Source organism: Coregonus clupeaformis, chromosome 37, assembly GCF_020615455.1.
Source record: "Coregonus clupeaformis isolate EN_2021a chromosome 37, ASM2061545v1, whole genome shotgun sequence".
Lineage (NCBI taxonomy): Eukaryota > Metazoa > Chordata > Actinopteri > Salmoniformes > Salmonidae > Coregonus > Coregonus clupeaformis.
Window position 1 is genome coordinate 27,829,750 of NC_059228.1, and position 18,932 is coordinate 27,848,681.

Consider the following 18,932-nt stretch of genomic DNA (forward strand, 5'->3'; position numbering starts at 1 on the left):
CTATTTAATGAAGCTGCCAGTTGAGGACCAGTGAGGCGCCTGTTTCTCAAACTAGACACTAATGTATTTGTCCTCTTGCTCAGCTACAATAGCCATTTACAGCATTAACAATGTCTACACTGTATTTCTGATAAATTTGATGTTATTTTAATGGACAAAAAAAATGCTTTTCTTTGGAAAACAAGGACATTTCTAAGTGACCCCAAACTTTTGAACGGTAATGTATGTAGACACTGGTTTGGTGCTGGAGATAAGAGGTTGAAAAGTTGCATTTATGACAAGATCAAAGTAAATGCATAAAGCTATATAGTTGAAGAGGTCCTTCAAGAACACAATCACTGGCCAGTTTATTCGGTACACCACCCTGTTCATGAAAATGGATCACTCCTACAGACAGTAAGTTACATGGCTATGGCTTGCTATATAAAGCAGGCAGACAGGCATCCAGTTACTGTTTGATTGAACATTAGAATGGGCAAAACGAGTTAACTAAACGACTGAGCGTGCTATGATCGTCGGTAACAGGCTCGCCGGAGCAGTATCTCAGAAACTGCCGCGCTCCTGGGCTTTTCACACACGACAGTGTCTAGGGTTTACCGAGAACGGTGCAACGAACAAAAAATATCAGCGACAATCCTGTGGGTGAAAACAGCTTGTTGATGAGAGAGGTTGACGGAGAATGGAAAGAATAGTGGAAGTCAACAGGCGGGCCACAAACAGTCAAATAACAGCGCAGTATAACAATGGTGTACAGGATGGCATCTCAGAACGCACAACTCGTTGATCTTTCTCACGGATGGGCTATTGCAGCAAACGACCACACCGGGTTCCACTCCTATCAGCTAAAAACAAGAAGCAGCAGCTCCAGTGGGCACGCGATCACCAACAATGGACAATTGAGTGGAAAAAACATTGCCTGGAACATGACAGCGAGTTCAGTTTACTTGAGTGGCCTGAGCAGTTCCCAGACCTCAAACCAATAGAGCATCTTTGGGATGAAATGGAACTGGCTGTTCGCAGCATGAATGTACCGCCGTCCAATCTGCAGTATACAGTACCCCACTCAGTGCTCTCTCCCTTTCATAGTGGTTTAAGTGTGCTTTACCTCTGCGGAATCCCCAAAGGCCATTGTCTCCGGCCACCAACTCCTCGATCATCTCTCGGGCCTTCTGCTGCACCTTGCTGCTCCCGAAGATTTGCACCTCACCCTCATAGTCCCCCTTGTTGATCTACAACACAAACACATGCAGGGAGGTTACCTCTACGGGGGGAGGGCTTTTGATTAGGTGCAGTGTAAAAATGTTGTCTTTGAAATGTCTTCAAAGTTGTTTCCGCAGGTTGCCGAATTAACACAAGAGCTGAATTAAATGTAAAAGGGTTTGAAAATAAAAAGCTTGGTATACGCTCAGTGCTCCGTTGACATTTCACAGAGATACGCTTGTTTTTGTGATAAATCTTCAAAAAAACAGGACATTAAAAATTAATATGAAAAGCGTATACTAAAATAGGAAATGTCATGTCTAAAAATTGATATCCATCTTACCTCCATATTGTTTTATGTCCTGCGGATTCGAGAAGAAAGATGACGAGTTCAATGGGAAAGTGAGCCTGTCAGGTAGCCAGTAGCCTTAATTCTGGCACAGAATTCAGCCTAGCTGACGCAATATAATTTTCCAGATTTTTTACCACTTTTTTCTCTGACCTCCATTGATTTGAGTGTTGCGGACTGGAGTGCCGACGTCACATAAAATGAAGTTATATATACACTGCTAAAAAGGGAACACTAAAATAACACATCCTAGATCTGAATGAATTAAATAATCTTATTCAATACTTTTTTCTTTACATAGTTGAATGTGCTGACAACAAAATCACACCAAAATTATCAATGGAAATCAAATTTATCAACCCATGGAGGTCTGGATTTGGAGTCACCCTCAAAATTAAAGTGGAAAACCACACTACAGGCTGATCCAACTTTGATGTAATGTCCTTAAAACAAGTCAAAATGAGGCTCAGTAGTGTGTGTGGCCTCCACGTGCCTGTATGACCTCCCTACAATGCCTGTGCATGCTCCTGATGAGGTGGCGGATGGTCTCCTGAGGGATCTCCTCCCAGACCTGGACTAAAGCATCCGCCAACTCCTGGACAGTCTGTGGTGCAACGTGGCGTTGGTGGAAGGAGCGAGACATGATGTCCCAGATGTGCTCAATTGGATTCAGGTCTGGGGAACGGGCGGGCCAGTCCATAGCATCAATGCCTTCCTCTTGCAGGAACTGCTGACACACTCCAGCCACATGAGGTCTAGCATTGTCTTGCATTAGGAGGAACCAGGGCCAACCGCACCAGCATATGGTCTCACAAGGGGTCTGAGGATCTCATCTTGGTACCTAATGGCAGTCAGGCTACCTCTGGCGAGCACATGGAGGGCTGTGCGGCCCCCCAAAGAAATGCCACCCCACACCATGACTGACCCACCGCCAAACCGGTCATGCTGGAGGATGTTGCAGGCAGCAGAACGTTCTCCACGGCGTCTCCAGACTGTCACGTCTGTCACGTGCTCAGTGTGAACCTGCTTTCATCTGTGAAGAGCACAGGGCGCCAGTGGCGAATTTGCCAATCTTGGTGCCAAACGTCCTGCACGGTGTTGGGCTGTAAGCACAACCCCCACCTGTGGATGTCGGGCCCTCATACCACCCTCATGGAGTCTGTTTCTGACCGTTTGAGCAGACACATGCACATTTGTGGCCTGCTGGAGGTCATTTTGCAGGGCTCTGGCAGTGCTCCTCCTGCTCCTCCTTGCACAAAGGCGGAGGTAGCGGTCCTGCTGCTGGGTTGTTGCCCTCCTACGGCCTCCTCCACGTCTCCTGATGTACTAGCCTGTCTCCTGGTAGCGCCTCCATGCTCTGGACACTACGCTGACAGACACAGCAAACCTTCTTGCCACATCTCGCATTGATGTGCCATCCTGGATGAGCTGCACTACTTGAGCCACTTGTGTGGGTTGTAGACTCCATCTCATGCTACCACTAGAGTGAAAGCACCGCCAGCATTCAAAAGTGACCAAAACATCAGCCAGGAAGCATAGGAACTGAGAAGTGGTCTGTGGTCACCACCTGCAGAACCACTTCTTTATTGGGGGTGTCTTGCTAATTGCCTATAATTTCCACCTGTTGTCTATTCCATTTGCACAACAGCATGTGACATTTATTGTCAATCAGTGTTGCTTCTTAAGTGGACAGTTTGATTTCACAGAAGTGTGATTGACTTGGAGTTAAATTGTGTTGTTTAAGTGTTACCTTTATTTTTTTGAGCAGTGTATATATTTAAGGATTTCAGAACCCGAAAAATAGCCCGCATTTACAATTGAAATTGTTAAAAACTGAATTATGTGTCGTCAAAGCTCCAGTCCGCACACAATAGTGGCCGCTCAACTCAATCGTAAATCATGGAGTTGAGATTAGTTGGCTAGCCTAATGGTAGCCCATACTCTTATAGCTAGCTAGCTATTAAATATACTATGGAAGCATTTAGCTGCCGAAACTCAATTTGAAATGCAAATGGTCAAATTATAAGTCAATATCATGTTTGCATTTCCTTTTCCTAAATGGGTATGCATTTCAAATTGAAATGCACAAATATATATTGCATTATCATTTTCTTGATTGGAATGCATAATGTCTGCTAATTTGAAAAATAACTAGCAAAGTGTGTTTGATATTTTATTTCCATGGTACTATCCAGTACAACCCTGACATTTAAAAATCAAAATGCTTAAATGGCAAATCTTTACAAAACATTTGCCATTTCATTTCCTTGTTGTGATAGCATGAATTGTGACAAAAATACTAATTCTCAATTGACAAAATTCTAATTATCAATCAAATTCGATAAATCAATCGCAACGCTTCATTTTGCTATTTGGTTTCCTCATTTGCGTTATCGACCTGTTGATTGTCAAACACTGAGGGCGGGGTTTCGGTAAGGAAGAGAAGTTGCCTGTGCCTGCTAGCAAGTATCTTTCGGTCGTAGCTGTATCGATGTGGCGTGGTTTTAGGCTGTCCCGACAACAGCAGCCAGTGAGAGACCCTACAAAAGAAGAACAGCCCGTGTGTGCGAGGAATTTGCAGTAGCGGACTATAAAGCTCAGTGGAGGGGACACAGGTAGCTACTAGTAGCTTGCTAATATGGCTAATATATGTACACTATATACACACACACAAAAAAAAGTATGTGTTCACCCCTTCAAATTAATGGATTCGCCTATTTCAGCCACACCCGTTGCTGACCGGTGAATAAAACCGAGCACACAGCCATGCAATCTCCATAGACAAACATTGGCAGTAGAATGGCCTTACCGTCATAGTACGCCACCTTTCTTTTTTTTTCAATTTAAAGTTTTATTAAGTTTTCAATCAACCAACCAAACACATTCCACATTCACAGATGTGAATAAAAAAATAAAAAAAATAAAAAAATAATAATAATAAAAAATTGTTTTATATATGTATATATATATACATACATATATACATACATATACACACAAATAATAATTATAACAAAATTTTAATTATAGAACTTGCAGCAGCACTATCAAGGTTCTTATTAGCTATTTCCAGCCTTAGCTGAGATGACGAGCCAATAATTAGTTTATAGGTTTTACAGCACCTTACACAACACGCATCTGCCCATCTCCCTGATTCCCCCATTCACTCTGTCCAATTTGAAATATAGTTGAGTAGTGGAGACCAGAGTCTATCAAACTTGGGCTGTCTCTTGTGGAGGTCATAAGTGAGCTTTTCAAGAGGGAGAAAGTCAACAATCTGGTCAATCCACATTTTAAATGTAGGAGAAGTATTAGAGGCCCACAATAGAAGAATACATTTCTTAGCAAAGTATGTAATGGTCATGAGCAAATTTTCTCTGTCAGGATCAAGAACAAAGTCCTGCTGGGCATTAAGAAGATAGAGACACGGGGTCATATCAAACTGTACATCTAGTATTTTCTGTGCAGCAGTATGTATAGATTGCCAAAATCTGGCAATCTCTCTGCAGCTCCAAAATACATGCATATAGGTTCCACTTTCAGAGGTACATCTATTACAATTAGGAGAAATGTCTGTTTTCATTTTATGGAGTCTCAGGGGAGTGTAATAAAATTTGTACAAAAATTTGTAATTAGATTCTTTCATTTTTACATTAGTAGAGGAGCAGTATACCCTGTCGCAAACCTCCGCCCATAACTCATCACTGATAGTCAGACCAAGGTCCTTTTCCCATATTATTTTCAAAGGAGTAAAGGAGGATCCTCCTTTCTCAGAAAGGAGTCTATAGATATAGGATATTTTGCCTTTAATGGATTGTGCTGTGACAAGAAGGGTTTCAACTTCATTCAACTGAGTTCTAAACCTCCTCTTGGAAGTAAATGAGGAGATGACATGTCTAATTTGTAGATATTTAAAAAAATGGGATCTTGGCACATTGAATTCATTGCAGAGCTCTTGAAAGGATTTCAGTGTAGTGGTCTTCTGATGAAATAGGTCTGAAAAGGTCCTGATTCCTAGAGTATGCCAAAGATTAAAGTTGGCATCTCTCAGGGCTTTTGGCAAGTCTGGGTTGCCTACTATAGGCGAGTGAGAACATATTTGGGAGGAGATGCCCAAGTATTTCTTACAGTCCCTCCACGCTCGTAGGGTACTGTAAATCACAAATGTTTTGGCTATGTTGCCCACTTCACTAAAGTTATCAATGAATATAGTTGAGCTTAGTGGCAATGAACCACAAGATTGGGCTTCTATCTGGCTCCACGTTGACTCTTGTCTGTTTGTGATCCATGTTAGCATGTTGCGGATTTGGGCAGACCAGTAGTACAATTGAAGGGAGGGAAGGGCAAGACCACCCTTAGATTCAGGTTTCGATAGAGTGGAAAGCTTGATCCTAGGTTTTTATTGCCCCATATAAATTTGGTGATGCTTTGGTTAATTGTTTTGAAAAAGGAAGCTGGGAGATAGCATGGGAGCATCTGAAATAAATAGTTCAGTCTAGGGAGGATGTTCATACGGATTACATTAATTCTTCCTACTAAGCTCATTGGGAGGGAGATCCAGGTTTGGAGGTTGTTCTTGATTTGATCCAGGAGTGGAAGATAATTCTCTTTGAAAAGCCTATTCAGATCTGGTGTTATGAATATCCCAAGGTATTGAAACCCCTGTGTCTTCCATTGGAATGGGCATAGTGTCTTCATAGAACTGGTGAGTATAATATTGAGAGGGCAGACAGTGGATTTGTTAAAATTAATCTTATAACCTGAAAACGTGCCATACTGAGCAATTGTATCTAAGATGGGAGGAAGGGATTTCTCAGGGTTGGATATGTAGAGCAAGACATCATCCGCGTAAAGCGAAATCTTGTGCTGCAGGCCGCCTGCAGGAACACCCATAATACTTGGATTGCTCCTTATCAACTCTGCCAGAGGCTCCGCCCCCAACAAGTAGAGCAGGGGGACAGCGAGCACCCTTGTCTTGTGCCCCGTCCCAAAGGGAATCTGTCAGAGTTCAGTCCGTTAGTAGTCACCATGGCATTTGGATGAGAGTATAGTGATTTGATCCATTTAATAAAGTTTGGGCCCATGTTGAACTTCTCTAAGACTGAGAACAGAAAGCTCCACTCCATCCTGTCGAACGCCTTCTCAGCATCCAGTGAAGCCAGCAGGACAGGGGTCTTCTGTGCGTTTACTTGATCAATAATATCAAAAAGACGGCGAATGTTATCAGAAGAGTATCTGTCTCTAATAAATCCCGTCTGGTCCGCTTTTATTATTTTGGGAAGAAGAGTGTTTAGTCTTTTGGCGAGCAATTTGGTGATTATTTTGTAGTCGAAATCCAACAAGCTTATGGGCCGGAAGGAGGAGCAGGATAGGGGATCCTTGTCTTTTTTGAGCAACACTGTAATGCGAGCTGTGTGCATTGAGTCTGGGAGAACTCCGTTTTGCAAAAATCCTCCAGCATTGGCATGAAAATAGGGCTAAGCTGGGGCCAAAAAGCTTTGTAGAACTCTCTGGGGAATCCATCTGGGCCTGGGGACTTGTTAGGTGGCATGGAGGTAATTGCCTCCAGGATCTCCTCAGGAGTGAAGGGGAGTTGAGATCTTCTTGGTCGGTCTCTGATAGTTTAGGTAGCGAGATTCCCTCTAGGAAGGAGTGGAGTTCTGCCTCCGTGTGTTTTCTCTCAGAGGTATATAGTTTGCTGTAAAAATCATGAAAAGTTAAATTGATCTTTTTTGGATCATATGTGACCTCATCCTCTGCTGTTCGGATAGCCATAATTGTACGCTCTGACTGCTCTTTTTTTAATTGATAAGCAAGCAATCTACTAGGCCTATTGCTATACTCATGGTATTTCTGTTTAGTAAAGAAAACTTTTTTTTTAATCTCCCGAGTATAGTCCAAATTCAGTTTGGCTTTGGCTGCTTTAAGTTGACTCCAGGAGGTGCTGTCTGGGGATTGTTTATGTACTTTTTCACAGCGTTCCAGCTCCCTCTCCAGATCTAGCCTGTGTGCTTCCATTGCTTTTTTCTTAGAGGAAGCATATGCAATTAGATGACCTCTTAGTGTGGCTTTAGCAGCGTCCCACATTGTGGCCGGAGAAACAGGAGAATCTTTGTTGTCTTGTGTGTAGTTGTCTATCCATGTAGTTACCAATGTATGGAATGCTTCGTTTGATAGCATGGAGGTGTTGAATTTCCAGCTCTTTGATCTCGGGATGTTTTTGCAGAGGTCAAAGCGGAGGTGGACAAAGGCGTGATCCGAAAGCGCTATGGGTCCGATTGTACACGTGGCTGAATTTATGAAACTCTTTGGGATAAAAATGTAATCTATACGGGAGTAGGTGTTATGGACATTAGAGTAGTATGTATAGTCCATAGCTGAGCTATTAGTCTCTCTCCAGATATCTATCAGTCCCATCTCTTTAGTAAGAGAGTTCAACATCTTTGCAGATCTAGGATTTGTGGTGGTGATTTGAGATGATTTGTCTAGGGTTGGGTTCAGGGTACAATTAAAATCTCCGGCCAACACTCCAAAGGAAACACAATGCTCATTGAACAGAGTTATCATTTTCGACATAAAAGCAGGAGTATCTGTGTTAGGGGCGTATATGTTTAAGATAGTAATTGGTTGCCCATACAGTGACCCAGTTATCAAGATAAATCTCCCCTCCGGATCAGATATGTTTTTGTCAATTATGAATGGAACATTCTTATGGATAAGTATTGCTGTACCTCTACTGTTGGATTTGAAAGATGAGAAATACACCTGTCCCACCCAAGCTCTGCGGAGTTTGGCATGTTCAGCATCAGAGGTGTGTCTCTTGCAATAGCGCGATGTCTGCTTTTTCCTTTTTTAGAGCACATAGTATCTTTTTCCGTTTTATTGCATGGCCTAGACCGTGGCAGTTCCATGTCAATAGATTTAAGGTACTAGTCATCGTCATCGAACAGTAATCGAACTTTAGTGCAAGTCATCTCTGGGTAAAGGTGGATCGTAGTTACAGCTGCATTCACATAAAAGGAAAATAAATGGTTTACATAAAATAACAATCTCTGAACACCCCAGCCGAGTTCCCAAACAACTCGACATATCCCGTTGGATCTATTACCTCCCCGCTCAGTCACAATTCTGTGTTCCAACAAAAAAAAAGACCGGGAACAGTTAGCAACGCACAACGTCTCCCCCTCCCCACCAAAGAAATGCCTCATCCTCTCCGCCCGCATTGAGTAACTGACAACGTAGCCCCGTCCAGACCACATTAAGAAAGGGAGAAAATAAAATCAATAGCCCAGCCTACATACAGTAGGCCTAAGTTATAATATGGGGCCTATCCCTCTCAGCTAAAGGAACATAAATATAGATTGGACGGCTATAATGAAATTTAGCAGGGCGGTGGGTCTTTGGATATCGGCTATATGTTGTCTTACCTCCTTTAGTAATAACAGTAATCGCATTAATCGCATTTAGTCAATGGTCCATTTCTCATTGACCGGGGTTGTCTTTCAAAAAACGTTTTGCCTCTTCGGGAGTTTTGAAGTGTCGCAGGGCTCCTTGGTGAAGAATCCTGAGCTCGTTTGGGTATTTGAATCCCCTAAAGATGCCTCGGTCAATGGAGCATTTCTTCACCTCGTCAAACTCTCGGCGCTTTCGGCGTATTCCAGCTGACAGGTCCTGGAGTAAGGTGAGTTTGGCGTTTCCCACTAATGGTGTTGGTTTTCGCCGCCTGTAGGACTCGTTCCTTGTCGGTGAATCTCAGGAAACGTATGGTGATTGGGCGCGGTGGTTGTCTGGCTGCTGGTGGGGGCCTCAGTGCTCGGTGAGCTCTCTCGAGTTCTATGGGCCTGTCGGTGGACAGGTGGAGCCACTCGGGAAGTTTGTCTTGCAGGTAGCGGATCAGTGGCATGTTTCCCTCTTCTTTTTCGCCCAGATTTAATAGAACACAATTATTCCTTCGCCCCCTGTTTTCCAGGTCCTCTGTTTTCTCTTCCAGCTGCTCCAGCTGCTTTATGTCAGGTAAGGCATTTTCCAGGATTGTCACCTTGCCCCCTATCGCACTGAGCTGAGCGTTAATGGCATCTAGTTTAGTGTTGAGTTCTGTACGTTGGGATCTCAGCTCAGAAAAGATGTCTTCGACAGAGTGCGAGGTTGGCATTCGTTGGGCCTCGGGGGGGGACGGGTCCTCTTTCTCCTGGCTAATGGCGCTAGCTTTTTCTGAAGCTAGCTGCTTCTTGGAGGCTTTTTCCGTCGCTAGTACTCGAGTCCGGGTAAAAATGTCACCTGTAGTGTTGCCTTTTGAAGCCGCCATGACTTTTTGACTAAAGCTAAATGAGTTTAAACTTGAAGTGGAGGTAAGATTAGGAATTGGAAACTACTTGTGCGGAGCTCCTAGTTCATGCGGCCATCTCGTTCAAGGGTCACGTGATCCCTCGTACGCCACCTTTCTAACAAGTCAGTTCGTCAGATTTCTGCCCTGCTACAGCTGCCCCGGTCAACTGTAAGTGCTGTTATTGTGAAGTGGAAACATCTAGGAGCAACCACGGCTCAGCCGCGAAGTGGTAGGCCACACAAGCTCACAGAATGGGACCGCCGAGTGCTGAAGTGCATTGCGCGTGAAAATGTTCTGTCCTTGGTTGCAACACTCAGAAGAACTGTTCGTCGGGAGCTTCATGAAATGGGTTTCCATGGCCAAGCAGCCGCACACAAGCCTAAGATCACGAGAGTGGTGTAAAGCTCACCGCCATTGGACTCTGTGGAGCAGTGGAAACGCGTTCTCTGGAGCGATGAATCACACTTCACCATATGGCAGTCCGACAGACGAATCTGGGTTTGGCGGATGCCAGGAGAACGCTACCTACTCAAATGCATAGTGCCAACTGTAAAGTTTGGTGGAGGAGGAATAATGGTTTGGGCTAGGCCTCTTAGTTCCAGTGAATGAAAATCTTAACACTACAGCATACAATGACATTCTAGACGATTCTGTGCTTCCAACTTTGTGGCAACAGTTTGGGGAAGGCCCTTTACTGTTTCAGCATGACAATGCCATACAGCGAGGTCCATACAGAAATGGTTTGTCGAGATCGGTGTGGAAGAACTTGACTGTCCTGCACAGAGCCCTGCCCTCAACCCCATCAAACACCTTTGGGAAGAATTGGAACGCCGACTGCGAGCCAGGCCTAATCGCCCAACATCAGTGCCCGACCTCACCAATGCTCGTGGCTGAATGGAAGCAAGCGCCCGCAACAATGTTCCAGCATCTAGCGGAAACCTTCCCAGAAGAGTGGAGGCTGTTATAGCAGCAAAGGGGGAGACCAACTCCATATTAATGGCCATGATTTTGGAATGAGATGTTCGACGAGCCGATGTCCACATACTTTTGGACATGTGGTGTACCTAGCTACCGGTAGGTTAGATAACTAGCTGGCTATGAAGAGGCACTACTGGCTTCCGTTACTGGCTAACATTAACTAGCTAGCCCACTGACACTGGCTAGCATAGCTAGCTAGCTTCACAACAAGACACCATCGTGGAACACCTTTAGGTACAGTAAGTGGCTTTTTTGTCTTGTAATTTCACATTTGGTAGGTGCATTGAAACAATTAGCTGGATTACTAGCTAGCAAGGTTATTTATTTTCTACCAGATAGCTAGCAAGCTATGATGCACTAAAGTTACTCTAGAGGGGATCACTAATGTATGTGGCTATTCAAAAACAAGGGAATTATCTGAAAGCATGTCAGACTACATACTGTAACGTTACGTAAGATAGAACATTTTGATTTGCTTTTCACTGTGTGTATACGTGTCTGTCTGTGTCAGCATGTCTGTGTCCGTCTGTCTGTTTAGGAGTTCCAGATTTGGCTGCAGGAGAGTAGTGGAGGGCATCTTCCCTGAGCACATGTACAAGTAAGTGTCCCAAATTAGGTACTACCACTACTTGGATAGATATGAGGCAGAGATTGCAAGCATAGAGGTATATACTGTGTACTTTATGTTTGCAAGTCATTACCTGACAGTGATTGTGCAACTCAAAGACACTGTCACACACTGAACATACCGTGTGTGGAGCACCCTTTCTCATAGGCAGTACTCAAATGAGTTGGACTTGTTGCAGAGTTGCTGTCATGTTGCAGAGCTGTCCCGATTCGCCTCTTCTCCCGAAGTGTGCACTTGCACACCATAAGAGAAGGGTGGAGAATTGAGATTTAGCCCTCATGTGCTCGCTCAACCACCTATACGCCCATTCCTGTAGCTGAGGGCTACAGTGATATTACAATGAGGTGATTCAATTAAGCTGGCCAGTGGGCAGAGATTGCAAGGGGTGAAAAGTTATTGTTTTGAAAACCGGGCTGCCTCCCGGGCGTGAGTCGGGTGCCCCATTTAAAGGCCAAGGCGAAGTCAGCTCAAAACAAAGTGACGTAGGCCCTCCTGTAGCTCAGTTGGTAGAGCATGGCGCTTGCAACGACAGGGTTGTGGGTTCGATTCCCACGGGGGTCCATTATAAAAAATGTACGCATTCACTAACTGTAAGTCGCTCTGGATAAGAGCGTCTGCTAAATGACTAAAATGTAAATATGTATGTGAAGAACCTGGAGTAATGATTTAGGATTCAGTGTTCACATGCAAAGTGTTGTTTGCTCTTAGTAAAAAAAACGATGTACTTTATCTGCCTTCCCTAGTAAAATTCTAACATATACTTTATGGAAAATACATATAAGTTCCTGAATGATGAACCATGCCGTCTTGTTAACAATATGACCTGGCAGCGCAGATTACTATTCTATTTGAGCAGGGCGCTCATCACAGCCTTCGCCCGTTCACGTCGCGGGGCATAGCCCGGTACACCCAGTTCCTGCTTAATTAAACTCCCTCAATATAAAGGGCTACTCTGCGGTAGTGTCCACAGAATTTTTTTATTTTTATTCTATTCATATTGTAGTCACATGATCCTCCCCCACTGAGTTCTTGTATGTGACATTTTACAAGTCAAGCTTTCATTTGCATGCCAGTAAATATTGGCAACATTACAGTATTTAATTATTATATCCCGCAGGGGACAGTACAACAGACTCAGTAAGGGGGCAGATCTATGATATTGGTTAGTCTAGTTCAGTGTTCCTATTTATTTTGTATTATTATTATTAGTCTGTATCACTTCCAATCCCCCGTGTTTTTTTTTTATATATACACACACAGTGGGGAGAACAAGTATTTGATACACTGCCGATTTTGCAGGTTTTCCTACTTACAAAGCATGTAGAGGTCTGTAATTTTTATCATAGGTACACTTCAACTCCTACATTATTAGTTCTTGATTGACCGTCATCTTGAACTTCTTCCATTTTCTAATAAGTGCGCCAACAGTTGTTGCCTTCTCACCAAGCTGCTTGCCTATTGTCCTGTAGCCCAGCCCAGCCTTGTGCAGGTCTACAATTTTATCCCTGATGTCCTTACACAGCTCTCTGGTCTTGGCCATTGTGGAGAGGTTGGAGTCTGTTTGATTGAGTGTGTGGACAGGTGTCTTTTATACAGGTAACGAGTTCAAACAGGGGCAGTTAATACAGGTAATGAGTGGAGAACAGGAGGGCTTCTTAAAGAAAAACGAACAGGTCTGTGAGAGCCGGAATTCTTACTGGTTGGTAGGTGATCAAATATTTATGTCATGCAATAAAATGTAAATTAATTACTTAAATTATACAATGTGATTTTCTGGATTTTTGTTTTAGATTCCATCTCTCACAGTTGAAGTGTACCTATGATAAAAATTACAGACCTCTACATGCTTTGTAAGTAGGAAAACCTGCAAAATCGGCAGTGTATCAAATACTTGTTCTCCCCACTGTGTATATACACACACACATACCCTTTAAAAATATATATATATTCCCCTTTATTACTTTCCAACCCCGCCACCCTTTCCCCACTGGGAGTAAACTAGTGAACAACAACGCCTAGGCCTCTACTTCCAGCCCATACCCACTATCTGCATTTTATGGACAGTCAATTTTACAATAATTACATTTTGTTTGTTCTTTCTCCTGAACTTCTTCTACTCTCAACCTCTCCGATCATTTTCATGATGTCCATCCGGTTTGCTTCTATATGCCATATCTTTCTAACTGTGCTCCTTCACAAAAGCTCCCAACCTACAACCCATACACTTATTATGGACACAGCGTTCCTACATTATTAGTTCTTGTTTGTTGTTAGTTGTTATTAGTCCCATCCTTCAATTCCATTCAACACCTCCCATCTATCTTTTAACACCATCCATATAGGATTTCTATTTGCCATATACATTTCAACTGTACTGTGACGTCTTACAAAAGTTCTGAACCTTTCTATTCTCATTGTTTCTACAGATTGCGAATTGAAAATAAAAAAAATTGCTAATAGTATTATGTTATTGATCGATTGACTATGACTTTTCAGATCACCCAGTAGTGCTATCTGCAAGGTTAGCTCAAGGTAAATATTGCAATCCTTTAGCCATTCCTGGACCTGTGTCCAAAAACAAGCTACAAATGGACAGTACCAAACCAAATGATCTAATTATTCTGTCTCTTCACAGCTAAATCTGCAGAGCTGGGAAGATTGTATCCCCCATATAAATAACATTATATTGGTAGCAAGAATTTTATATAATAATTTAAATTGAAAGATTCTAAGTTTTGAATCCGGTGTCGTTTTGCGTATCAGTTCATAAACACTATGCCATGGGATCGGTACGTCAAAAATCTCTTCAACTATTTTGCAATCTATATGGGACGGCTGTCAATCCTTTGGTCCTTAAATGAAACTACCGTAATTTTCGGACTATAAGCCGCGCCTTTTTTCCCATTTTTCGACCCCTGCGGCTTATATAACGGTGCGGCTAATCTATGGATTTTTACAGCTAACGGCCACTAGAAGACCTCCTAAATCTATGGATTTTACAGGTTACAGTCCACCAACTTTAACTCTATGGGCTCTATGACCGGTCCGCGCCCCCCACCTTTAGCGGCGGGCTCCAGCAGGAAAAGCTGGAGGCCGGAAAAGAGTGAGACAGGTAGCGCGCAAAAGTAAAAGTGGAACCGAGAGTGGTACGAGAGACAGAACGAGAGCAAGACAGACAGACATTACGAGAGCGAGACAGTTTGTGCAAAGGAAGTTTTCATGCACAAACCCTCATTATGGAAAACAAACGTAGAAATGCATATGATGCAGCTTTTAAGTTAAAGGCAGTCAATCTGGCTGTAAAAGAAGGAAATAGAGCTGCTGCACGTAGCCTTGGCATCAATGAGTCAATGGTGAGACGTTGGAGACGCCAGCGGGAAGAACTGTCTCAATGCAAAAAGTCAAAAAAGCTTTCAGAGGTAATAAAAGCAGATGGCCCGAACTTGAAGACTTTCTTGAAGATTGGGTGAACACACAGAGAGCAGACGGCCGAGGTGTTTCCACCGTGCAGATCCGACTGAAAGCTGAAACAGTTGCCACCGAAATGAAAATTGAAAATTTTAGAGGTGGACCATCCTGGTGTTTCAGATTTATGAGACGAAAGGGACTCTCCATCAGGGCGCGGACGACTGTGTGTCAGCAACTCCCTCCCGACTACCAGGAAAAAATAACAAACTTCGGCGAATTCACACAAAGAATGATAGAGGAATATTCCATCGGACCGGACCAGATCATAAATATGGATGAAGTGCCTTTGACGTTTGACCCGCCTCTCACTAGGACTGTTAACAAGAAAGGTGAATCGTCCATCACGTTGAGAACCACTGGCCACGAGAGAACGAATTTCACTTGTGTTCTTGGCTGCACAGCATCTGGATTAAAGCTTCCGCCAATGGTGATTTTTAAGCGGATTACAATGCCAAAAGAAAAGATCCTGAACGGCATCTCCTTTAAAGTCAACAAGAAAGGGTGGATGATGGAAAGCGTAATGAATGAGTGGCTGAATGAGTGCTACGTCAAGCGCCCTGAAGGATTCTTTCGCCAAAAAAAAAGCTTTGCTCGTTTTGGACAGCATGAGGGCCCATATAACGGATTATGTGAAAGCAGCCATCAAGAGCACAAACTCGATTCCAGCTGTGATTCCTGGGGGCACAACGAAGCATCTGCAGCCACTCGACATCAGTGTCAATCGTGCGTTCAAAGTGGCACTACGCGTTCAGTGGGAGGCGTGGATGACTAGCGGCGATAAATCATTCACCAAAACTGGTCGCATGCGAAAAGCAACTTTCGCTCAAGTTTGCGAGTGGATCCTGATAGCGTGGAGGAGTGTCAAAACATCCACGATCATTAACGGGTTCCGAAAGGCTGGACTGCTACGTGATGAAGAGGAGGACGCCGCCACAGCTGAGGCCCTTCAGAGTCTGTTCGATTCCGACAGTGACGAAGAGGAGTTTGTTGGTTTTGAAAGCGTCAACGAAGGAGAGAGGAGAGTGGCTGACGAAGCCACCCTGAGCCTGTTCGTTTCCGACACTGAAGATGAGGACTTTGGTGGTTTTCGTACGCAGGAAGAAGACGGAGATGAGGATTAATGACTTGACTTTTCTGGTTACAGCCGTGTACTGCACCTTAGCCTAAAAGATGAAGACGAGGATTAATGACTTTTCTGGTAGGCTGATTACCGTATATTTTAAGCAGCCGTGTTGCTGCAACTTTAGGTTTACGCGCTTACTGTCGTGTTACAGGCACTTTATTTTGCACTTTAAAAAAAACATTTAATTTAGCCATTGATTTTGCCTCGTCAAGCGCTGTAAGCTTTGTTTTTTGTTATGGTACTACTGTAGGCTATAATGTAGATAAATATTCAAAGATGTGCACACTTTTTCAAGGTTTTTCAAAAATAACCAAAGTTAAGTGGTTAAATGATTGTGACGCTATTAACTAATTTTGCTGGAATACGTTATGCAAATATGCAACTTGTTTGTTGAAATGTTAATAAATGGGAGCTTCCTCAAGCAGCCATCTCTTTCCCGACAATCCCCTCTGTGCACGAACCCTTACATATGGTAATTAAACATTAAAACACCTGCGGCTTATAGTCCAGTGCGGCTTATATATGTACACATCATTCAATTTAGCTGCTGCGGCTTATACTCCGGTGCGCCTTATAGTGCGGAAAATACGGTAATACTTTTTTATTTATCACAGTTTTCCTTAACCAAGTATGTTCTTTAATGCAAGGCCGACAGACAAGTTCCTTACTTTCTCCTCCTTCCACTTTCCTCTTCCATTTTTGTGGTAAGGCTGCAATTATTTGGTTGTAATTTTGGGTAGAGCAGACATTTCCATATGTTTTTGTTAGCTGCATGTGCGACATAACTCCACCAGTCCTACTGTTAGATTAATTTGTATTTTAAGAATAATGACTAAAGGATTTCACCCTAAATACAGTATAAATGTGTGAACGGTGTTAGTTATAATGTAGTGGCAACCCACTAACAGAGGGGGGCGGGACTAAACATTCCAGGGTGAAGGGGACTGAGAAAACGGGTTACAAAAAGCCTCCTAAAGGTGGGCGGAGCAAAGTGCCTTTGTGTGTCAAGGGGTATAAAACAGGAGTGTATGGGTTTTGGCGCCAGAGCTCTCCATGAATAAAAATACAGATCATTCTTGCTGGTTGTGGACCTTCAATCATTTATGATTAAAACCAGAGCCTTACAACCTCTGGTAATGATTCAAGCTTAGGTTGAATTAGAGATAGAAATTCTCGTAACACCTACCGATGATATCATTTACAAAGATTATACCTTATACCAAAAAATGTTTTTTGTCAATTAGTATATTTGAGTTTAACCACAATATTTGTTGCATTATTTGTTCTGTCGTTTCTGGAGAATTAAATTGAAATTGCAACCAACTTTCTATGGCTTGTTTTAGAAATAGTGATATCTGGGAGATGATTTCCTTTTCAAATAACTGAAAGTGAGTGGTTGTAATCTGAATAAAGGGAAAAAGGCCATTCTTGAACATTGGGTGATACAATCTTACTAATTTGCAGGAGAACCAGTTCGGCTTTAAGTATAACTTTTGTATGACTGAATCTTTTAGTGATAGGTCTAATGCTTTAATATTTAATCATTTCTGTCCTCCGAATTCATATTCATTATATAAATAGGCCCGTTTAATTTTGTCTGGCTTGCCATTCCAAATAAAATTGAATCTTTTTTTCTCATATAATGTAAAAAACAGTTCGCTAGGCATAGGCAAGACCATAAGCAAATAGGTAAACTGGGATAATACTAAAGAGTTAAATCAGGGTGATTCATCCACAAATTGACAGGCACCCACCTTTCCATGGTAGCAAGATCTTATCTATTTTTGCTAACTTACTATTATAATTTATTGATGTGAGATCATTTATTTCCTTTGGGATATGTATTCCGAGTATATCCACATCACCATCAGACCATTTTATTGGTAAACTACATGGCAATGTAACAATTGTATTTTTTATTGATCCAATACGTAATATAGTACATTTGTCATAATTTGGTTGTAATCCAGAGAGGTTAGAAAATGTATCTAGATCCTCTGAGGCTGTGGAGTGATTCTAGTTGTGGATTTAAAAGAAAACATGAATCATCAGAGTACAATGACACCTTTGTTTTTAAGCCCTGGATTTCTAATCCCCTGATATTATTGTTGGATCTGATTTTAATAGCTAACATCTCGATGGCCACAATAAATAGATATGCCAATAGTGGACAACCTTGTTTCACTCCTCTTGACAGTTTAGAACTTTCAGAGAAATAGCCATTATTTACTATTTTACACCTAGGGTTACTATACATGATTTTCACCCATTTTATAAGAGAACCAACAAAATTGAAATGCTCCAGGCATTTATATATTAACCCCAGTCGTACTTTATCAAATGCCTTTTCGAAGTCTGCTATGAATAGCAGGCCTGGTTTCTCAGATTTTCCATAATGTTCTATTGTTTCCAATACTTGCCTTATATTATCTCCTATGTATCTTCCATGTAAAAAACCTATCTGATTAGAATGAATAATATCCGACAATACCTTTTTAATTCTATGCACTATACATTTTGCTAGAATATTTGAATCACAACACTGAAGTGTAAGGGGCCTCCAATTTTTTTAATGGACTGGATCTTTATATTTTCCACTTGTATCCTGTTTCAGTAATAATGAGATCAGACCTTCTTCTTGAGTGTCAGATAATCTACCATTCACATAGGAGTGGTTAAAACATGCTAATAACGGTCCTCTTAGTATATCAAAAAAGGTTTGGTATACCTCGACTGGTATGCCATCCAACCCTGGAGTTTTCCCTGATTTAAAGTCTTTAATTGCATCCAGAAGTTCCTCCTCTGTAATTTCACCTTCACATGAGTCTGTTTGGCTGTTCAATTGACATTATCAATAGAA

At 42.4% G+C, this 18,932-nt stretch overlaps 1 protein-coding gene across 3 annotated transcripts in view; it reads right to left on the reverse strand.

The window, feature by feature from the left end:
* Window positions 1-18,932, reverse strand: part of ddx43 (DEAD (Asp-Glu-Ala-Asp) box polypeptide 43) — a 41,758-nt gene that overhangs the window by 14,790 nt on the left and 8,036 nt on the right. For all 3 annotated transcript variants that reach the window (XR_005997532.2, XM_041866582.2, XM_041866583.2), the window contains exon 3: window positions 1,106-1,229. Coding sequence is in view for 2 of the 3 variants with exons in the window: in XM_041866582.2 (XP_041722516.1) it covers window positions 1,106-1,229 (124 nt within the window). In the remaining variant the exon portion in view is untranslated. The remainder of the gene's footprint in view (window positions 1-1,105; window positions 1,230-18,932) is intronic.